This window comes from Artibeus jamaicensis, unplaced genomic scaffold, assembly GCF_021234435.1.
Source record: "Artibeus jamaicensis isolate MK-2021 breed Jamaican fruit bat unplaced genomic scaffold, CSHL_Jam_final scaffold_461, whole genome shotgun sequence".
Classification (NCBI taxonomy): Eukaryota; Metazoa; Chordata; class Mammalia; order Chiroptera; family Phyllostomidae; genus Artibeus; species Artibeus jamaicensis.
This window is the reverse complement of record NW_026522045.1, coordinates 11,896,584-11,920,592: the sequence shown is the minus strand read 5'-3', so window position 1 is coordinate 11,920,592 and position 24,009 is coordinate 11,896,584. Positions and strand designations below refer to the sequence as shown.

Genomic DNA, 24,009 nt, shown 5'->3' with positions numbered 1-24,009 from the left:
AAGTTATTTAAAATGTTCGAGACATAGTAAATGCACAACTGACTCCAAACTGCCATTTGTATTATAGAATATAAAAATGACTCCCAATCTATGGAATGTTTAGCCGGCACCCAAGACAATCAGAGCCTCCCATATTCAATATCCCACTATTTTCTGGTTGTACCAAAAAATAAACAACCAGCAAATGATTTCACCTCTTCAAAAAATCATTTACACTTAAAAAAAATGGGATGAGGTGGAATTCCCTCCTTCTTAAAAATGTTTCTAGAGCTACTAAAAAACTTGCATTTACAAAATAGTTAATAAAAATATTCCTCTGGATTGTACAAGAAGGGAGACAGGGACCACTGATCAGACATGATATATGATATTAATCAGACTTGGCTTCTTTTTCTCCTACCTCATCCGAGGCTGGACTCTCCTCGTTTTTAGTTTCTCCGTTCTCCGCAGGTAGATCTTCCTTAGGTTCCTGGTTAATCAGGTCGGCCTGTTTTCCCTTTGCTCCTCTCTTCCCTTTCGTTTGCACCTTTTTGTCTGCAGGTTTGTCCTTTCCTGTCGCTTTTTTTGGCTTGGTTTCCACTTTTGCAGGAGCAGACTTAGCTGACAACCTCGCTGACCTTCTCTTGGGCTCCTCCTTCGCCGCCCCCTCGGCGGAGCTGACCTTCCTCTTAGGCATCATGGCGGTGGGGCGGGTGCCTGCTGGGTGCCTGAGAGCCCAGACGCGCGGGGAACCTTTGCAAACCTGGAGTGCCTAGCCCATACTGCTTCTCCCTCTGCTCAAACTACTCGGACCCGTGAAGGGGGCCGACTTCTAGTCCTTCTTGTGATAACAGATCCTGGAACTAATCATCTTCTCAACAGTCTTTTGTCACAATTTAAATTTCTTTTTTCATGTCTTCAGAAGTAGCAGATAAAAGCTAGTTATTACTGATCATATACTTTCCCTTCACGTAACTGACAGTTAAGTACTTTCTTTGCAATCTCTTCTCCAGCCTAAATAAACCATTTTCTTTCATCTTTCCCTATAAATACTAAATTCTACACTTTCATAAAATTGATGCTGTCTTCCCTGCTTTTCATTTCTTTGCATCTTTCAGTTGTATATAATGTGATTGAGTCTCCCTGATGTTTTAATTTTTGAAGCAGCTAATTATTTTTTTCTGTTGAAATGATGTTTTTACAAAGGCATATTTTGTAAAATATGCATATTGCTACATTTGCATATTGCTACATATCTGAGTAATATGCATATTACTCAGACAGCAGTGTTTCCGGATATACTTCTCTCCTGTACTGGTCACTGCAACTGCAGGCAAAATACTGCAAAAGAACTAACTTTTTGAGTGCTGAAATTGCAAACCTTAACATAAAGGGCCCTATTGGTAACAGCTTTCTATGCTGTCACCAAACTAATGTACAGCTTTCTTCATGCTTCAGATAGCAGTATTAGACACAGATTGAATCTCAGCCTCAGTTGTTTAGACATGCCTCTGAGGCTAGAACAGTCAGGAGAGCGTTGGCAGGGTATGTGTCATTGCTGGCACTTCAGCAAACCTCATCTAGACTAGAAATGTAGCAAAAGCAGGCACTAGAACTTTAAGGGAAACTTTATCAAAAGAAAACATCTCTTTCTGTGGCAGCCAGAATGTATGGCTGCCACATTCTGGGAAGGCAGGCATCAAATCCAAACCCACACCCAGTTTTCTCTCTATCATTGGTCATTTCTGCTTCCTGTCTCCCACCTGTCTTGCCAAAACAAAGGGAAAGGCCATATACTTGAACTCTAGCTAGATAAGGGAAAGATATTTGGGGTACACTATTGGCTGTATTGAGAGCCAAGCTTGCATTTGGTGGATGGTGTACATATGCAACACTTAACTCTGTGTCAGGCAGTGGCTGAAGCACTTACATGTATAATAGCTCGTTTGATCCTCACTAGAAATTATGAAGAATTATTATCTATGCTTTATAGATGAAGAAACTGAGGCAGAAAAATTAAGTGATTTGCCGAAGGATACATGATAGTAAGTGGCAGAATCACAACTTAAAACTTTTCAGCCTGGCCCAGGCACACAGGCAGCCAAGGCGCGGATCCCAGGTGTACAGTAGCTACTGGCAGACCCAGTGAAAGCACAAGCATTGACATAGACTGCACAGGCCCCAGTGCAAGGTGGCAGGCTGACTGCGGTCACACATTTGCACACAGATAAACCAGTGAAGAAGTGAGCATTGAGACAGACCGCACAGGCCCCAGCGCAAGGTGGCAGGCTGACTGAGGTCGCACATTTGCACACAGATAAACAGGACGGGGGGGGGCGCGAGCTGTGAGGTGGACCGGACAGGAGGGAGGGGAAAAGAACTATTGCTCCCTCTCTAACCCCCCCCACATACAGTGTCACAAACCAGTGACCTGGGTGGCCCTGCCCTGGTGAACACCTAAGGCACCTCTCCTCAAATGTAACAGGCTCAAACAGATCAAAACGTGGCTCAAGAAGAACTCAGAGCCCCAGAGCCCATAAATCTAAGTGGTGAAGAAATTGCCAACCTATCAGAGGCACAGTTCAAAACACTGGTGATCAGGATGCTCACAGAACTGGTTGATTTTAGCCACAAATTAGAGGAACATATGAAGGCTAAACTAATTGAAATGAAGGGAAATGCACAGGAAAGCAATAGTGATGGAAAGGAAACTGGGACTGAAATCAAGGGAGTGGACCAGAAGGAAGAAAAAAAAATGACCAAACAGAAAAATATGAAGAAACAAGAATTCAAAAAAATGAGGAGAAGCTTAGGAACCTCCAGGACATCTTTAAACACTCAATATCTGAATTATAGGGGTACCAGAAGGGGAAGAGGAACAGCCACCAGTGGAAAACTTATTTGAACAAATAAGGAGAACTTCCCCAATCTGGCAAAGGAAATAGACTTCCAGGAAATCCAGGAAGCTCAGAGAGTCCCAAAGAAGTTGGACCCAAGAAGGAACATACCAAGGCACATCATCATTACATTAGCCAAGATTAAAATGAAGGAGAGAATCCTAGAAGCAGCAAGAGATAAGGGGACAATCACCTAAAAAGGAGTTCCCATCAGACTGTCAGTGGATTTCTCAGAAGAGACCTTTCAGGCAAGAAGGGTCTGGAAAGAGGTATTCCAAGTCATGAAATCCAAAGACCTACAACCAAGATTGCTCCATCCAGCAAAGCTTTCATTTAGAATGGAAGGACAGATAAAGTGCTTCTCAGATAAGATCAAATTCAAGGAGTTCATCATCACCAAGCCCTTATTATATGAAATGTTAAAGGGACTTACCTAAGAAAAAAGAAGATAAAAAAAGATGAACAGTGAAAGAACAGCAAACTCACAGTTATTAACAACCACACCTAAAACAAAAGCAAACTAAGAGGACAGCTATATCAGGAGTGGAAACATAGAAATGAAGATCACATGGAGGGTTAGCAACAGGGGAGTGGGAGAAGGAGAAGGGGGAGAAGGTACAGAAAATAAGTAGCATAGACCACAAATTGAAAATAGATAGGGGAAGGTAAGAATAGTAGGGGAAATATAGAATCTAAAGAACTTGAGACACATGGTCATAAACTAAAGGGGAGGAATGGTGAAGGTGGGGTTGTGCAGGGTGGAGGGGAATGAAGGGGGGGAAATAGAACAAATGTAATGGCATAATCAATCAATCAATAAAAAACTGTCAGCCTGTTTCTAGAGTGCCAAATTCTTAACTACGAAGTGGAAGCCATTTGTAGGAGTGTGACAAGGGCTTCTCCTAGTGAAGGGAAGTGAATGGGGAGATGGGACATGTGGCAGAGAATTTAAAGACCACACTGTAGATCTTTCCCTATCAAAGCTTCAACCAGCCCACTTCCTGTTATAGGGTAACATGTTTGTTTCACCCTTCTCTCTTTCTAGGCTTAAAGATGAATGAATGTGTATAAATAACTATCTTCTTTCATTCAGCAAACATTTGTAAAGCAATTATTAAGCACCTGGCACTGTTCTGGTGCTGGAGATATAATGGGGAACAAAACAGACATGGAATCTGCCCTGGCAGACTTTAGTAGGGAAAACAGATATTTATCAAACAATAACACCTGTAAATATAATATTGCAACTGTGCCACATGTTAAAAACGAAGGATGTTATAAAAGCCAGTCACTGAGAGGGGCGGACCTAGTCAGGGAGGTAAAGGAAGATTCCTAGGACTCTCTTTCCAACCTCAATTCACACCACATGTATCTTCCCTCTCTGTACCCCAGGATGAGGGAAGATTGACTCAAAAATTGGGGAGATAACTGATGGCTGTCCTATCCTCCCAGGATCTCTGACTTCTCATCACACTGAACCAACAATTTCATCCTGTAAAATTGTCTATACCATTCTTCCTTCATTGTACATGCTGCACAATACTCTAGGTTTTCTTTCTTAAGGTACTAGTAGATTATGTTGAACAGTGTCTACCATTTTTTTACCATATTATCCAATCTCAGTACTTCAGCTTGTTTATTTGTTAAGTGTTTCTATTATGGTTGACATACAATATTATATTAGTTGCAGATATGCAACATAGCAACTACACATTTATATAACTTACAAAGTGAGCACTCCAATAAGTCTAGTACGCATCTGGCACCATACATAGTTACTACATTATTATTGACTATATTCCCTATGCTGCACATTACATCCCTGTGACTATTCTCAAAACTGACAAAGATAGTTGGATATAGAGGGTGTTATTCTAAGTGAAATAACTTTTCAGCTTGTTTTTAAAGGCCTTCTGTAAAACAATATGACACTTCCTTCACCTACTACCTATCCTCAGGTCTCTGATACCAACATACACATTTTTTCCTCTAGGCTAGCTATTCTCTTTATCCTATAATATTGTGTGTCCCTTTCAGCTTCACAACTATTACATGCCTGTCTTAACTCTTACTCCCCACAAGCCTGAACTAGCCTCTCTCCTCTCTTCTACCAATTAGGATCTTAACCATTTTTCAAGAATATAACTGAAGTCACACCTCTTAAAAAGTCTTGCCTGGTCAATCCAGTCCTCACTGATCTCTTTCTTTGACTGCTTTTAGTAGTCTTGTTAGTAGCCTTTAAAAATGTTTTTGTATTATTTATTGTTCATGGGTCTTGGCTCCTCACTGGGAAGTTGTATGAGGAAAGGACTGTCTTCATCTTCCTGTTTCCCTTTATAGTATTAAGCATATCTTTTGTGATAGATTTATTAAAAAGAAGGAGAGCCATTATTATAAAAAACTCTTGACAATGCTCCAAGTGCAGTCCTAATTAAGGAGGCAGGAGAAATGACTGACCTTACAACTTACTCACCCCAAGCTCATTTATACAACACATCTCTAATGACCCCAAGGAGAAAATTCAATCTCTTTTATGAAATTGAGATATTATACTAACTCCTTCAAGGTAACTAAAACTGGAAGCAACTGTTTAAAATCAATTTGTTAGTATTCAAGACAACTGCCATGTTACCCACAACTCTTGACTTATGTTTCAAAAAGCAGCAAAGTTACACCTCAGATGCCATCTTGAATAGGACCCAGAGATCTTGAGGAAAATGGCCTGTGAAATGTATCATTTATTTTTTAAATTATGTTATTGTTGTTCAAGTACAGTTGTCTGCATCTACCCCCCCACTCTCCCCCACCCCAGTCATCCCCACCTCACTCCCCTGCTTCCACCTCCATTTGGTTTTATCCATGTGTCCTTTATAACTGTTCCTGAAAATCCTTACCCCCACCCCCATTATTTCCTCCCACCTCCCCTCTGCTTACTGTCATATTGTTCTTAATTTCAGTGTCTCATTGTTTCACATCATAAAAATCTACCAAATTTTTCAAAGTTTTTAGAATCAAACAAAACTGGAGTAAATAATTGCAACTTCAAAATACAGATTCTCACATTTTTTTAATTTAATTTTTTTAAAATTTTATTTAGTTATTTTTCAAGTACAGTTTTTTGTCTATTTTTCCCATCCCAGCCTCCCCCGCCCCTTGCTCCCCACCTCCCTCCCATTTCCACTCCCCTTAGTTCTCGTCCCTGTGTCCTTCCTATTTGTTCCTCCAAATCCCTCCCCCTTTTTCCCCTTAACTTCCCTTCCTTCTCCCCTCTGGTCACTATTCCCTTGTTCTCTATTTCAGTGTCTTTGGTTTTTGGTTTTTTTCTCTGCTTGCTTGTTTGTTTTGTTGTTTAGCTTCCTGTTAAAGGTGAGATCATATGGTATTTGTCTTTCAGCACCTGGCCTATTTCACTCAGCATAATGCTTTCCAGTTCCATCCATGTTGTTGCAAATGATAGTAGCTCCTTCTTTCTCTCTGCAGCATAGAATTCCATTGTGTATATGTACCACAATTTTTGGATCCATTCATTTACTGATGGGCACCTAGGTTGCTTCCAACTCTTGGCTATTGTAAATTGTGCTGCTATGAACATTGTGGTGCATAGGTTCTTTGATATTGATGTTTTAGGATTCTTAGGATATAATCCCAGCAGTGGAATTACTGGGTCAAAAGGCAGGTCGATTTTTATTTTTCTGAGAAAATTCCATACTGTTTTCCATAATGGTTGTACCAGTCTGCAATCCCACCAACAGTGAACTAAGGTCCCCTTTTCCCCACAACCTCTCCAACATTTGTTGTTTGTTGCTTTGTTTATGATAGCCATCCTGACTGGTGTAAAGTGGTATCTCATTGTGGTTTTAATTTGCATCTCTCTGATAGCTAATGATATTGAGCATCTCTTCATGTGTCTCTGAATGTTCTGTATGTCCTCCTTGGAGAAGTGTTTGTTCAGGTCCTTTTCCCATTTTCTAATTGGGTTGGGTGTCTTCTCAGAGTGGAGTCGTGTAAGTTCTTTGTATATTTTGGAGATTAAACCTTTGTCTGAGGTATCATTGGCAAATATGTTTTCCCATACAGTTGGTGGTCTTGCTAATTTAATAGTTTTCTTTAGCCATGCAGAAGCTTTTTATTTTGATGAGATCCCATTTGTTTATTCTTTCCTATACATTCCTTACTCTAGGGGATATATCAGTAAAGAAGTTGCTGCGTGAAATATCTGAGATTTTCTTGCCAATGTTCTCCTCTAGGACTTTAATGGTGTTATGACTTACATTTAAGTCTTTTATCCACCTTGAATTTATTTTGGTGTAAGTCTGTGCTCAAGTTTCATTTTTTTGCACGTAGCTGTCCAGTTCTCCCAACACCATTTGTTGAAGAGGCTATCTTTACTCCATTTTATGTTACTGCCCCCTTTGTCGAATATTAATTGACTGTAGAGAGTTGGGTTTATTTCTGGGCTCTCTGTTCTGTTCCATTGCTCTGTGTGCCTGTTTTTATGCCAGTACCAGGCTGTTTTGATTACAGTGGCCTTGTAATACAGTTTGATATCAGGTATTGTGATCCCCCCTACTTTGTTCTTCTTTCTCAAAAGAGCAGCTGCTTTTCGGGCTTGTTTATGGTTCCATATAAATTTTCGAAGTGTTTGTTCTATGTCTGTGAAATATGCCATTGGTACTTTAATAGGTATTGCATTGAATCTGTATATTGCTTTGGGTAGTATGGACATTTTGATGATGTTAATTCTTCCAATCCATGAACAAGGTATATGTTTCCATTTGTTTGTGTCTTCCTTGATTTCGTTCTTCAGGGCTGTGTAGTTTTCTGCATACAGGTTTTTTACCTACTTAGTTAGGTTTATTCCCAGATATTTTATTTTTCTTTTTGCTATATCAAATGGGATTTTTCTCTTTATTTCTGCTTCTGCTGATTCACTGTTGGTATACAAAAATGCGTTTGATTTCTGGATATTGACTTTGTAACCAGCTGTTTTGCCAAACTCATTAATTAGTTTGAGCAGTTTTGGGGTAGAGTCTACAGGATTTTCCATGTACACTATCATGTCATCTGCAAACAGTGACAGTTTTGCTTCCTCCTTTCCTATTTGGATGCCTTTTATTTCCTTTTCTTGCCTGATCGCTGTGGCTAAAACTTCCAATACTATATTGAATAGAAGTGGTGAAAGTGGACAACCTTGTCTTGTTCCTGATCTTAGTGGAAAAGCTTTTAGTTTTTTCCCATTGAGTATGATATTGGCTGTAGTTCTCTCATATATGGCCTTTATTATTTCGAGAAATGCTCCCTGTATTCCCACTTTGCTGAGTGTTTTTATCATAAATGGGTGTTGTACCTTATCGAAAGCTTTTTCCACATCTATTGATATGATCATGTGATTTTTGTCTTTGCTTTTGTTTATGTGATATATTACATTTACTGATTTGCGAATATTGAACCATCCTTGCATACCTGGGATGAATCCCACTTGGTCATTGTGTATGATCTTTTTGATATATTGTTGGATGCGATTTGCCAATATTTTGTTGAGGATTTTAGCATCTATGTTCATCAGCGATATTGGCCTGAAGTTTTCTTTCTTTGTTGTGTCTCTATCTGGTTTTGGAATTAAGATGATGCTGGCTTCATAAAAAGAATTTGGGAGTTTTCCATCCTTCTGGATTTTTTGGAATAGTCTGTGGAGAATAGGGGTTAGCTCTTCCTTAAATGCTTTGTAGAATTCTCCTGTGAATCCATCTGGTCCTGGGCTTTTGTGTGATGGGAGTTTTTTTATTACTGCTTCAATTTCTTTTGCTGTTATTGGTGTATTTAGATTTTCTGCTTCTTTTTCACTGAGTTTTGGAAGATTGTATTTTTCTAGAAATGTGTCCATTTCCCCTAGGTTTTCAAATTTCTTGGCATACAGTTCTTCATAGTAATTTCTTACAATCCCTTCTATTTCTGTGGTATCAGTTGTAATCTCTCCTTTTTCATTTCTGATTGTGTTTATTTTTGTCCTCTCTCTTCTTTTCTTGATGAGCCTACTTAATGGCTTGTCTATTTTGTTTATATTGTCAAAGAACCAACTCCTGGATTCATTGATCCTTAAAATTGTGCTTTTAGTCTCTATGTCATTTAGTTCTGCTCTAATCTTGGTTATTTCCTTCCTTCTGCTTGCTCTGCGCTGTCTTTGTTGTTGTTCCTCGAGTTCTTGCAGGTGTAGGGTTAGGTTGTTTGTTTGAAATGTTTCTATTTTCTTTAGGTAGGCCTGTATTGCTATAAACTTCCCTCTCAAGACTGCCTTTGCTGTGTCCCATAAGTTTTGGGTTGTTGTGAGATCATTTTCATTTGTTTCCAGAAATGTTTTGATTTCTTCCCTAATTTCATTCTTGACCCATTCCTTGTTTAATAGCATAACATTCAGTCTCCATGTTTTTGGGTGCTTAGGGTTTTTTTCTTTGGGGTTGATTTCTAATTTCAGTCCCTTGTGGTCAGAGAAGATGCTTGGTATAATTTCAATTTTCTTGAATTTGTTGAGGCTCGTTTTGTGTCCTATCATGTGGTCTATCTTTGAAAATGTTCCATGTGCATTTGAAAAGAATGTGTATTTAGCTTCTTTGGGATGAAGGGCTGTATATATATCAGTTAAGTCCATTTCATCTAGGGTGTTGTTTAATGCCACAATATCTTTGTTGATAATTTGTTTGGAAGATCTGTCCATTTTTGATAGTGGGGTGTTAAAATCCCTTACTATAATTGTGTTGCTGTCAATATCTTTCTTGAAGTCCTCTACGATTTTCTTGATATATTTGGGTGCCCCTATATTTGGTGCATATATGGTTACAATGTTAATGTCTTCTTGGTGGATTCTTCCCTTCAGTATAATGAAATGACCTTCCGGGTCTCTCTTTATGGCCTTTTCTTTTGAAGTCCATTTTGTCCGATATGAGAATTGCTACCCCAGCTTTTTTTCTTGTCCGTTTGCTTGGAAAACTTGTTTCCAGCCTTTCACTTTTAGTCTGTGATGGTCTTTTGTCCTGAGGTGGGTCTCTTGTAGGCAGCATATGTGTGGGTCATGCTTTCTTATCCATGCAGCTATTCTGTGTCTTTTGATTGGAGCATTTAATCCATTTACGTTTAAGGTTATTATTGATAGGTACTTATTCATTGCCATTTTTGTACCTGTGTTCCTCTCTGTCTCCCTCTTTTCCTTCCTTTCCTTAAAGCAGTCCTTTTAGTATTTCTTGTAGGATTAGTTTGGTGGAGGTGTATTCTTTTAGACTTCTTTTGTCTTGGAAGCTCTTTATTTGGCCATCTATCTTGATTGAGAGCCTTGTTGGGTAAAGTAGCCTTGGTTGTAGACCTCTGGTTCTCATTACTTGGAATATTTCTTGCCATTCTCTTCTTGCTTGAAGTGTTTCCATTGAGAAGTCAGTACCTAACCTTATTGGGGCTCCCTTGTATGTTATTTCTTTTTTCTCCCTTGCTGCCTTTAAGATTCTCTCTTTGTCTTGGAATTTTGCCGTTTTGATGATGATGTGTCTTGAAGTGGGCCTCCTTGTGTTCCTCTTGATTGGGACTCTCTGTGATTCCTGGATTTGTGAGACTTTTTCTCTTATCAAATTAGGGAAATTTTCTGTCATTACTCTTTCAAATACGTTTTCTCTCCCTTGTTCTTCTTCTCCTTCTGGTATTCCTATTATTCGGATATTATTATGTTTCATATTGTCTTGCATGTCTCTTAATCCCTCTTCATTCTTTCTGAGCCTCTTTTCATTTTCTTGCTTTTTCTGTGAGATGCTTTCTACCTTGTTCTCCAACTCACTAATCCTATCCTCTGCTTCATCTATCCTACTTTTGAAACTTTCTACTGTGTTCTTCAATTCGGAAATTGTATTCTTCATTTCCTCTTGTCCCTTGCTGATATTTTCTATTTCCTTTTTCCTGATGATGTAGTTTGCAGAGAGATCATTGTAGTTCCCCTGTAGTTTCTGGTAGTTCACTGTGAGCTCTTTGAATTTGGTAATAACCAGTGCTTTGAATTCACTATCTGATAGTTGATCAGCCTCTATTTCATCTAACATTCTTTCTGAAGTTTCTGCTTTTTCTTTCATTTGGAGATTGTTTCTTAGTCTTCCCATTGTTTGAGACTCTTCTTGTTAGTCTCTGCTTCTAAAATTGATTTGTTCTGAAACTCTGGTTTTATGGTGTGAACTTCTGTGGTATGATCCTTGTGAAGTTCAGTGGTGCAGACTCCTTGAAGTTTCTTGATGTTCTTCATCTCCACCTACTCTCACGCTGGTCCTCGCGCTGGTCCCTGTGTTGGTCGCCTACCACTGCTGAATGTCCTGGCTCTAGTAGCCACCTCCTCAAGCACCCAGGCCCGTTACTACGGCAGTGGCACAGAGGCTGGGAATGTCCCGGCTCCTGTATCTGGCTCTCTCTGCCACCCAGAGTTGTCTCAGGGGTTTGGAGTGTCCCGGCTTCTGTACCTGACTCCCTGGCATCCAGTCCCATCGTTATGGCAGTGGCACAGGATCTGAGAACTTCCCAGCTCCCGTAGCTGGCTCCTGTGCTGCGTCACAGGGGTTTGGAGAGTCCCGGCTTCCGTGCCTGACTCCTCGGCGTCCAGTCCCGTCATTATGGCAGTGGCACAGGATCTGAGAACTTCCCGGCTCCCCAGATTCTCACATATTAATGTAGAGTTGCTTTTGTTCTTGCCCACATTTTCTATAGAAACACTACCATCTCCTGGTAATAATGATAGGAAGAAAACATTTAATAAATTTTTAAAAAATTGTACCTTAATAAATTTTGAGTTAGTATGCTCTCACCTAAACTTCAAAATGTATTGAAACTGTGATCTTTTCATAGCTACAGAAAAGTCTGACCATCAAAGGTAATCCTTCTTCAAAAGTAAACCATTCCTACTCATGAAGATGGGAGCATCTTAGAAATATTTCATCTTTGCCCACCTGTCCTATTCAGGTTGTTTTTGTTTTCTCTATCCCTTGCACTCAGAATTCATCCTCACATGCTTTCTGTCTGTCCCAGTATTCCCACCTTTCTAAAGTCATCATGCTCCTTTTGGCATGTCTCTTATATCTTGAATGCTTCTTCTTAGACAGAGCCCTTCAGACAGTGGATGAGACACCATTGACTCTCATACTGAGCTTAACAAATTAATAGCAATGGTTTCTAACTGGCTATCTGGGATATCCTGTCAAGGTAAAAAATGCCCCATCCTATTGTGAAGTTGGAGGGTTTTTTTTTTAATGTGTATTTGAGTCTGGTTCCACGTTAAAATAAAGAATTCTCAGTGAAGCATTTCAGAGCAATTATTTCTTCACAGGCAGCTAAACACAGTCTTCCTCCAGCCCTGTCCTTCTAACTACTTCCGGGTGTTCCATGACTGCCCAGAATCATACCACTGGATATACACATTACTCTCATTAGAATAGTCTTCATGGGTAGACCCCAACATTTATAGAAATGAATCTGATTTGTTGACTGATAGTATGAACAGAGGAAAAAGAAACATGAGAAAGAGGACTGATGACAGGCAGAGGAATCATATTTGAATATTACCTACACTACAACTGTAAGAACTTACCAAGTGCAGGTCTCCATAGCCTAGGAAAGTGGACAGTTGATAGAATTATTCAGTTGCCTCAAACAAATTGCTGAAATGACTATATCCATTTTCCCTTTGGCTCTTAAAATCAGAGCTATGTCCCCTACTCCTACCAAGTAGGCCAGTCCTCTTTGCATAGGACCAGGAAGCCAAAGTGGTGTTTCTAGAAAGAAGGGCCTTTAACTGACTGTTTTCCCTTCCCAGGTTGACCAGGCAGTAAACATTGATAGATTATTGAGTTTCCCTTCTCTTTCCTGCTTGTTCTTTCCTGTTAATGGATGCAGCAGCACAGGACTTTATTTTATTTGGATACTTGGACTTTTACTACTTCATTTTATGACTGTATAAATTGTACTGCCTTCCAGTGAAGCAAATATCTTTCTTCTTAAGCCTCACTTTAAGCCAAGAGAGAAAAATATTTTAATTAAAATGTGAACTGCTTTTCTAAAAGGATGAAGATAAGAAGAGGACTAGTATAATTATGAGAGAATCTAAGGTGGTTTCAGAAGTGTAAGCTGAAGAAATCTCAGCAGACTGTTTTTGTATCTTCAAGACCCTGGCTTTTGATTATTTAGAAATGAAATTATTCCCTTTCTATGTGCAGGCATACATTTTCTCTTTTGACTAGGCTTTGTTTGTTTAATCCAAAGCCTTTCCTTCTTAAATACCTGGGCCACTTGTGGGAGTCCCTTAAATTGGGCTTTCCCCACGTGTAATGTGCTTTTGAAGAGGAAGAAGTGGCAGGAAAGGATGGGAAGAATAGGGAGACAGAATAATGGCTCACATTTACATGACACTTAACGAGCATGAGGCACTGTCTAAGGTTTTTGCATATACTAATCAATTTCATCCTCATGACCCTGTAGGGTTGATACGATTTCTCAATTGTGGCATAAGGAAACTGAGGCTCAGTGAGGTTAATTCACTTTTCCAAAGTGACAGAGGAAAGAAGGGAGATTAACAATTTGGACCCAAGAAGTATGGCTCTGGGCTGTTCTCTTAGTCATTGCATTATACTGCCTTTCAACGTGGGGGTTTGAGGAGACTTTGGGGATTCATGTAACTCAGAGGCTACTGGGAAGAACAGTTTGTGACAAGTCTGTTACCAGGGCCCAGCTATGTATGGTGCACCTCCAGCTTTTTTCATTGGGACTATTCTGGGATGCAAATACCACATTTCTAACAATAAACTTAAATCTATTTGGTCACATCACCATTGAAAGATCAGAGCATGCATGGGTCATGAGCATTATCTAGTTAATAGTTTTTTTAGTACCTCTCCCCTGATCTATTGCTGCAAACACATATATACTCACAATGCATTTTTTAAGTATATAGTTCTGATTTTCCTGGATACTTCTGTATTCTTTGTCAGATTTGGCTTGCTATTATTGGCAGGAACATCCCCCTTGTTTTTTTCTTAGTATTTCTCAAGCAGATATTTTGTTAAAAATGCTGAGACAGCCCCCCCCCCAAATGACTGTTCACTTTATAAGACACTGGAGGATTTCTCATAGTACTCTACTTCATGTTGGAAGCTTAAATGTCTACCAATGGAGAACCCTTATACAAGTGTTTTTTTTTTTATTTAGAACTTTCCTCAGATTTCACCACACTTGATTTCTCTCAACAGAATTGGTAGAATTAGATGTTTTTCAGAGACTCCCAAAGAGCTTTCCACTTCCTGTTTTATCTCTAGCTTGGATACTGAGTACTGGCTATAACATGGCCTACCATAGAACCTGGTGGAAATTTTGTGATCACTTTCTTCCTTTGTTCCCTCTCTTCATTTACCTCAAAAGTTCTTTAATCATTTTCCACAATTCTGCTGATTTTAACTTGTCTCTCTAAATATACAGAGTTTTGTTTTCTCTTGTCACAGAGATCAATTCCCCATCACAGGGATTCATTTAATGTACATTTGCTTTATGATTACAGTGACCATATAACTTATCATCCAAAGCAAGACACTTTTGAAAGTGGGAGAGTCAGTCCTAATAATTAAGCCTTCCAGAAACACAGTCATAAAACTGGGTTCTCCCAAATACATTGGGATCTACGGGTGGCACCCTGTTTATGATGTGTGTGGTTCAGAAGTGGCCACATACCAGCATAGTTTTGCTGTCTGAGGATTATCTTCATGAATATCTCATAATCTTTTTGTCCTCTTGAGAGGACAGAGTTTACTTCTGTGACCTGCTCAAGCCACCCAAAGATTAAAGAAAGCAATGGGAATTATAAAGTTTTCATTTTAGGGTAGCTCTTGACTATTTTCAAATACTTGTTCTGCCATTACCAAAAGGCCAAGCCACTCCAGCTCCATAGGGTACCACTCAGAATATAAGTGAAGTTTGTAAATACAACACATGTGGCTTTTAAGGTTAAATGAATATTGTTTGACATAGAGTGCAGTAGAGTTGGTTTTCATTTTGCTTTAAAAATTGGTTGACATTACATCTTATTGCTTCTTGGAATTAACTAAAAATCCATCTGTCTCCATTAAAATCATTTTTTAAAAGCCTTGGCTGAAAAAAGGCTTTCTCTCACTCTATATAATTTGTACAGTTAGTCAGGAAAATAAAAGCAAAGTAGTAGGACACCAACTGGTTTTTAGGACACCAATGCCTACTTTTTTATTTTATATATTTTGTTCCTTAAAAACATCTAATTATAATATCTAAGGTATAATATCTGAGATTATAAATGGAGAAATCTATTTTCAGCTGTCTTTTAGACCCTGCTTCAGATCTAGATAATCACTTATAGCTGTACAAAATGTGACCATCTAAGAAGATAATTCCAGTTTAACTATGTTGTTAAATAGAACAACTACACTGTTGGAACCTTTAGCTGCTACATATAGAATATTCTGGTTTAAAGATTGCCATTTTGATGACTTTGAAAGCATAGAAGTGCCCTGGCTAGTGTGGCTCAGTGGATTGAGTGCTGGCCTATGAAGTAAAGGGTCACTGGTTTGATTCCCAGTCAGGGAAAATGCCTGAGTTGTTGACTAGGTCTCCAATAGGGGGTGCACAAGAGGAAGCCACACTTTGTTGTTTTTTTTCCCCTCTCTTTATCCCTCTCTTCTCCACTCTCTAAAACTAAGTAAATAGAATCTTTAAAAAAAACAAAACTCAAAGGCAACAAACATACTGGTAGTTTCTACTTGAAAATATATGTACAGAATGGCTACAATACTTTTTAACAAAGTGAAATAGTTCAAATGTAGGTACACAGGCCTATCTGCAAATGCTTATCATCTGAACTTGTGTTACAGGATACTAATAGTTGGTTCCTATGCTTGATACCTATCTGCCTCATCACTTTGCCATTACACCTCTCTGTTCATTTAACAGGGACTATGTGCTTCTATAATGCTTTGAGATTCTAACTGGAGTATAAGTATTTCAAGAGTATTTAAAAGCCATTTTAAGACTGTAGGGTCTAAATGGAATAAATTGAACTTCTCAGAATGCCATGTTAAGTAAATAATTCATGTCAAAATCAATCATTAAATCTACATTTTAAAAGAACATTTGATGAGGAGAGCTTTTTTATCATTTTTCTTTTGTAATTTGTTCTCCTTCAGATACTAAGTTTAGGCTTGAAACCACATCCTATAGCTTTTACATATTATTTTTATAATTGGTAGTGAAACTTTTCTGGTTTCAAGTCTTCTCTCTGGACCTATATTTTCATTTTTCCCAGAACATAGCTTAGAACCACCACTGCTAGCTAAAATGGAACAAGCATATCCATGTTCACCCCCATGCAGTTACTGTTAAGGGCAGTGTCATTTTCCAGCTCTCCAGATTTGCTACCCTATAGTCATCATATACTGTTTTCTCCTTCTCCATTAACAAATCTTCCATTGGGGTATTTTCATGTCCTTTTTAACTTTAGTAATCTGACTTACCATTTTTCTCATTATTTTATAGATTCTCATGGCCTATCACATATTACTACAACAGCCTCTTGATTGGCCTCCTAGATCCCAATAGCTTCTTAAATAGTCAAGACTCCATTGCTAGGATATGCTTCCACAAATATCATTTTTACCATAGGAACCTACACATAAAAATGGGTAACAGGATCCTTCCATCACCTCTTATCCCCCCTTTTCACTCTCCAACCTCCCCCATCCTCCTTTCTCTATGGTACTCACCACACTATTGTCTGTCAAGGAGGTGGGGTTTTTTTTGGCTTAATCCCTTCCCCTTTTTCATCAAACTCTTCCTACTCCCTACCCTCTGACAGCTGTCAGTCTATTCCCTGTATCAGAAAGCAACTTGGGATGGTGAACACACAATAAAATATATAGAGGATATATTATACAATTGTACCCCTAAATTCTATATAATTTTATTAACCAATGTCACCCAGATATAATAATAATACTCCAGGACTCTCCCTTCAGGACCATGCAGGGCACTGTGGGTGATCTGAGTCGACTCTCCTGGCATGAGTAGGTGGGAGCTATGAATACCATTATACCTGCTGGAAGAGGAAACCCACTAACACAGGAACCATCAACAGATAAAAATGTAAGAAGGTGAAGGAGGGAATAAAAGCCACACTAACCTCAAACTAGGACTGATACAGAAATACAACTAAATGGTGGATAAATTACCCAGAAAAAACAACTGAACAAGAGCAAGACAGAATCCTCAAAACCTCATACACACAGAAGAACCAGCTTCAATGCAACCTGTCCACACCTGCACAAAAGAATACAAGATGTGATGGATGGAGTGACCCTTGCTAACCAACAGAGAGAAGGACTCACCAAAGAAAGATCCAACAATAATCGAAATCCAAAGACATACAGAAAGCCAACATAAACAACAAGACCAGTGAGCTGAAGAGATCAAGAAGACTGCACCACTGAATCTCACAGGTATTCTACCATAAAAGTTAACACAAGAAACCCAGGGAGTCAGAACAGATCAATTCAAAAAGCAGAGGTCATCAAGAAGAGTCTCACACACAATGGGAAGACAAAAACACAATCCCCAAATGAAAGGAAAGAAGGAAACCTCAGAAAGAATGCTAAATTAAATAGAAAAAAGTCAACTATCAGATATTGAGCTCAAAGCAGTGGCTATAAGGAAACTACAATTAACTCACTGCAAACTATATCAACATGAAAAAGGAAATAGAAACTATCAAGAAGGGCCAAGTGGAAATAAAGAATACAATTTCTGAACTGGAGAACACAGTAGAGGGTATCAAAAGCAGGCTCGATTAAACACAGGATTGGATCAGTGTGTTGGAGGACAAAGTAGAAAAAACACCCAGAAAGAGCAAGAAAAGGAAAAGAGTATCAGAAAGAATGAAGAGGGATTAAAGGAAATGCAGGACAACACAAAATGTAGTAATATGCATATAATAGGGATACCAGAAGAAAAAGATCAAGGGATAGAAAACCTGTTTGAAAAAGTAATGATGGAAGACTTCCCTAATTCAATGAGAGAAAAACTTACAAATCCAGGAGACAGAGAGTCCCAATCAGGAGGAACCCAAAGAGGCCCACTTCAGGACACATCATAATTAAAATGACAAAATTCCAAGATAAAGAGAGAACCTTGAAGGCACCATGGGAGAAATAGCAAGTAACATATAAGGGAGCCCCGATAAAACTAGCAGCTGAATTCTCAATGGAAATGCTCCAAGCCAGAAGGGAATGGCAAGAAATATTCCAAGAAATTAAAACCAGAGGCCTGCAACCAAGACTACTTTATCCAACAAGTCTCTCACTTAAAATGGAAGGCCAAATAAAAAGCTCCCCAGACAAAAGAAACCTCAAAGAATATACCTCCTCCAAACCAGCTCTGCAACAGGTGCTAAGGGGTCTGCATTAAGAACAGGAAGAAAAACAGTGAGAGACAGAGGAACACAGGTATGAAAAAATGGCAATGAATAAGTACCTATAAATAATAACCTTAAATATAAATGGGTTAAATGTCCCAATCAAAAGCACAGAATAGCTGAATGGATAAGAAATCATGACCCATACATAGGATGCCCACAAGAGACCCACCTGAGTACAAAAGAACTATACAGACTGAAAGTGAAGGGCTGGAAACAAATATCCCAAGCAAATGGACAGGAAAAAAAGCCAGGGTAGCAATATTCATATCAGGAAATATAGACTTCAAAAAAACAGCCATAAAAAGAAACCCAGAAGGTCACTTCATAATAATCAAGGAAATAATCCATCAAAAACACATAAACATCATAAATGTATATAGACCAAACACAGGAGCACCCAAATACATAAAGAAAATCTTGGAGAACTTCAAGAAAGATATTGAGAGCAACACAATTATAGTAGGGGATTTCAATACCCCACTGTCAAAAATGGGCAGATGTTCCAAACAAAATATCAACAAAGATGTTGTGCCATTGAACAGTGCCCTAGATGAAATGGACTTAACTGAACCTTTTATCCCTAAGAAGCAAAATACACATTCTTTTCTAGTGCACATGGAACATTTTCAAACATAGACCACATGATAGGACACAAAACAAGCTTCAACAAATTCAAGAAAATTGAAATCATATCAAGCATTTTCTCTGACTACAAGGGACTGAAACTACAAACCAACCTCAAGGAAAAAACCCTAAAACACTCAAACTCATGGATATTTAATAGCATTCTATTAAATAATGAATGGGTTAAGAAAGAAATTAAGGAAGAAATCAAAAAGTTTCTGGAAACAAATGAAAATGAGCTCACCACAATCCAAAACTTATGGGACACAGCAAAATCAGTCCTGAGAGGGAAGTTCATAGTGATACAGGCCTACCTAAAAAAGACAGAAGCATTTCAAATAAACAACCTAACCCTATGCCTACATGAACTGGAGGAACCAAAACAAGGACAGCCTAGAACAAGTGCAAGGAAAGAAATAACCATGATCAGAGCAGAATTAAATGGCACAGAGATTGAAAGTACAATTCTAAGGATCAATGAATCCAGGAGCTGGTTCTTTGAAAAGATAAACAAAATGGACAAGACCTTAAGCAGACTCAAGAAAAAAAGGGAGAGGACCCAAATAAACACAATCAGAAATGAAAGAGGAGAGATTACAACTGATATCAAAGAAATACAAAGGACTGTAAGAATTTACTGTGAAGAACTGTATGCCAAGAAATTTGAAAACATATGTGAAATGGACACATTTCTAGAAAAATATAATCTACCAAAGCCCAATAAAGAAGAAGCAGAAAGCTTGAATAGACCAATAAAGCTTAATGAAATTGAAACAGTAATTAAAAAGCTTCAGACACACAAAATCCCTGGACCAGATGGTTTCACAGGAGAATTTTACAAAGCATTTAAGGGGGAGCTAACCCCTTCCTCCACAGATTATATCAGAAACTTCAAGAATATGGAAGACTCCCAAATTCTTTTTATGAAGCCAACATATCTTAATCCCAAACCCAGATAAAGACATAACAAAGAAAGGAAACTTCAGGCCAACATAGCTGATGAACACAGATACTAAAATCCACAACAAAATATTGGCAAACTACATCCAACAATACATTAAAAAGTGGGATTGATCCCAGGGATGCAAGGATGGTTCAATATTCACAAATTAATGAACATAATACATCACATAAGCAAAACAGACACAGATATGTTCATTTTATTGATATGTTCATGTTATTGAAACATGTATATGTTCATGTTATTGATGCAGAAAAAGCACTTGATAATATACAGCACCCATTATGATAAAAAAAAAAACGCTCAGCATAGTGAGAACAGAGGAAGCATTTCTCAACATAATAAAGGCCATGTACAAGAGTCCTACAGCCAACATCATACTCAATGGGGAAAAACTTAGAGCTTTACCACTAAGGTCAAAAACAGGACAAGGATACCCATTTTCACCACTCCTATTCAACATAGTATTGGAATCATAGCTACAGCAATCAGACAAGAAAAAGAAATAAAAGGCATCTAAATAAGAAAGAAGGAATTAAAACTGCCATTGTTTGCAGATGACATAATAGTGTACCTAGAAAATCCTATAGAATCCACCAAAAAACTATTCAACTTAATAAATGAATTTGTTAAAACAGTGGGATACAAAGTCAACATTCAGAAATCAAAGGCATTTTGTACACTAACAATGAAATATCAAAACAGAAATCAGGAAAAAAATCCCACTTGATATAGCAACAAGAAAAATAAAGTACCTAGGAATAAACCTAACCAAGAAGGTAAAAGACCTGTACTCAGAAAACTATACAACACTGAAGAAGGAAATTAAGGAAGACACAAACTAATGGAAGCATGTACCATGTTTATGGATTGGAAGAATTAACATAATCAAAATGTCCATACTACCCAAAGTGAATTATAGATTGAATGTAATCCCTATTAAAATACCAATGACATATTTCACAGATATAGAACAAACATTTCAGAAATTTATATGGAAACACAAATGACCCTGAATATCTGCAGCAATTTTCAGAAAGAAGAACAAGTAGGAGGGATCACAATACCTAATATGAAAATGTACTACAAGGCCACTGTAATCAAAACAGCCTGGTACTGGCATAAGAACAGACACATAGACCACTGGAACAGAACAGAGAGCCCAGAAATAAACCCAAGTCTCTATGTTCAATTAATATTTGACAAAGGGAGAAAAAGCATAAAATGAAGTAAAAATAGCCTCTTCAACAAATGGTGTTGAGAGATTTGGACAGCTACATACAAAAAAAGAAAAAAGAAACTCGATCACCAACTTACATCATAAGCAAAAATAAATTCAAGGTTGATAAAAGACTTATTTAAGTCGTGACACCATAAAGCCCTAGAGGAGAACATAGGAGGGAAAATTTCAGACAGTCCACACAGCAAACATCTTCACTGATATGTCTCCTAATGCAAGGGAGATAAAGTAAAGAATAAGTAAATGGGATATCATCTAATTAAAAAGCTCCTTAATGGCTAAGAAAACAACATTAAAATGAAAAGAGAACCAATCATATGGGAAAACATATTTGCCAATGACACCTTGGACAAGGGCTTAATCTTTAAAATATTTAAAGAACTCACACGACTTCACTCCAGGAAGACAAACAGCCCAATTAAAAATGGGCAAAAGACTTGAACAGACACCTCTCCAAGTAGGATATACAGAGGGCCCAGAACCATATGAAAAAATGCTCAGCATCACTAGCCATCAGAAAGATGCAAATTAAAACCACAATGTGATAAGTGTAACACCAGTCAGAATGGCCATCATAAACAAATCAACAAATAAGTGTTGGAGAGGATGTTGAGAAAAGGGAACTTCAGCGCACTGTTGGTGGGAATGCAGACTGTTTTAGCCACTGCGGAAAACAGTATGAAATTTCCTCAGAAAACTAAAATTGGCACTGCCTTTTGACCCAGCAATTCAACTGCTGGTACTATATCCCAACAATCCTGAAACACCAATCCAAACAAACCTACACACTCCAATGTTCATAGCAGCACAATTTACAATAGCTGAGTGCTGGCTGCAATCTAAGTGCCCGCTAGTAAATTAGTGGCTCAGAAAACTGTGGTACATTTACACAATGGAATACTACACAGCAGAGAGAAAGAAGGAGCTCCTATCCTTTGTGACAGCATAGATGTGACAGCATAGATGGAACTTGAGAGCATTATGCTCAGTGAAATAAGCCAGGCAGTGAGGAACAGATAGCATATGATCTCACTTTAAACTGGAACATGATCAACAATAGAAAAAAGCAAAGAAAATATACCCAGATATTGAAAGTAAGAACAATCTAGCAATAGCCAGAGGGGAGGGAGGATGAGACGTTGAGGGAAGAGTTTTTAGGAACTAGTATAGAGGACACTTGGACAAAACCAAGAAGGGGGTAGAAGCAAGGAAGGGAGGTGGGTTTGGCTGGGGCAGGCAGGGTGTTGTTGGGAGAAAATGCAGACAAATGTAATTGAATAACAATAAAATAATAATAATAAAATTGGTAACAAGATCCAATGTGATTCTTCAGCCTGTTTTTGAAGTTCATGTAGCAGTTATTGACCACCCATATATAACTCAACAACCTTCTTCCTTCCATTCTCCCTCCTTCTCTCTCTCCGTTTCACCCTTCCTTTCCCTGTTTCTCCTTCCACTAGCCCCATTTCTCTGGCTTCACATCAGAAGTTTCTATTCAAGCCACTCCTTGCTTGCTGTCATTTCTTTAGGTTGAGATACCTCTGTTTACATAAGTGACCTAAAAATTGTTTAGGGATACTTTTCATGATTGCATATGAATGCTGATTTCATCAATTCAGTATCTCATGAGCATGTACTTTCCATTTGTATATCCACTTGTTACTCTATGTGTATGTTTTAGGCTGTTTTCTATATTGATTTGTTGTCACCTCCAAACAGGTTATTAATATATTAAGTGCAAGGGCCCAACCTCATTTGTACCCTTCTTCTGACTTCTTATGAGGCTCTTTACCAAAGAAGCTTTCAGTGCATGTCAACTAATTTTGGGGCATTATTTTCTAAGCATAAACACAGGTGAAATCATCACTGTTACAGGCGGTTCCATATAGCTTGCATGTAGTCTTCATCTACCATCTTTACTCAAAGGTGGAATAACCAGGAAGAGGTGAGTATACTATTGGCCAATCACTCAATTCTGTATTTGTGATTGCTGTTCAATTTAGTATATATACTGAGTACCTGACAGGTACCTAAGAAAATGCTAATTGTTCAGCCAAGTTATTTTCAAATTCGTGAATGCATCACCATCCTCAGGAGGGCTTATCAATTATAGAGTTAAAACCTACATCACTGACCTCCACCCCAAAGATTTTTACTTTGTAAGTTGAGGATGGGTTCCAAAATTTTGCACTTCTAACAAGTTCCCAGGTAATGCTGGTGCTGCTTGTCCAGACACCACACCTGGAGTACTAGTGATCTAGGAAGTACAGAGGAAGATCTAAGACATGGTCTCTGGTTTCAAGGCATTTACAGTCTATTCATGGAGACAAGCCAGGTTCAAGAAACATTTGACAGCACAAAATACTGTAGAAAGTTTTAGTATTTATTCATTCAAGAAATATTTAATGAGTACTAACTACATGCTCAGCACTGTTGTAGGTACTGCTATTATATTAATGAACATGATAGGCAAAAACTCTTGTTCTCATTTCAATCCTAATCTCCAAAGGTAATTCTAATGGGAAAAAGCAGACAATAAAATATAGCAAATATAAATAGTTTATGTGCTAAGAAGAAAAAACAAAGAAGGGGATAAGACATTAGAGGAGTTTGAAATTTTAAATAAGTGGCCAGAGAATATCTTCCAATTCCATCATTTGACAAGCATTTATTGAGTGAAAACTCTGGGTCAGGCATTGTTATAGATTATGGTGATACAGCCATAAACAACACAAATAATAAACCCAGCTATTATGTAAGGTACACATTTATTTGAAAGCCAGGGAATCTGGGAGTTTGTTGTTAACTTTCA

At 38.2% G+C, this 24,009-nt stretch overlaps 2 protein-coding genes across 4 annotated transcripts in view; one reads left to right on the top strand and one right to left on the bottom strand.

Moving 5' to 3' along the window:
• Positions 1-24,009, top strand: part of CHRDL1 (chordin like 1) — a 171,348-nt gene that overhangs the window by 103,029 nt on the left and 44,310 nt on the right. The window lies entirely within an intron of this gene.
• Positions 235-745, bottom strand: LOC119057992 (non-histone chromosomal protein HMG-14-like). Its single transcript, XM_053657499.1, has one exon. It carries the CDS (start codon positions 677-679, stop codon positions 371-373), a length of 309 nt encoding a protein of 102 aa, XP_053513474.1. The 5' UTR covers positions 680-745; the 3' UTR covers positions 235-370.

What these genes read in the sequence shown, in the direction of transcription:
- LOC119057992 (XM_053657499.1), bottom strand. Translation starts at nt 679, where the DNA reads ATGATGCCTAAGAGGAAGGTCAGCTCCGCCGAGGGGGCGGCGAAGGAG.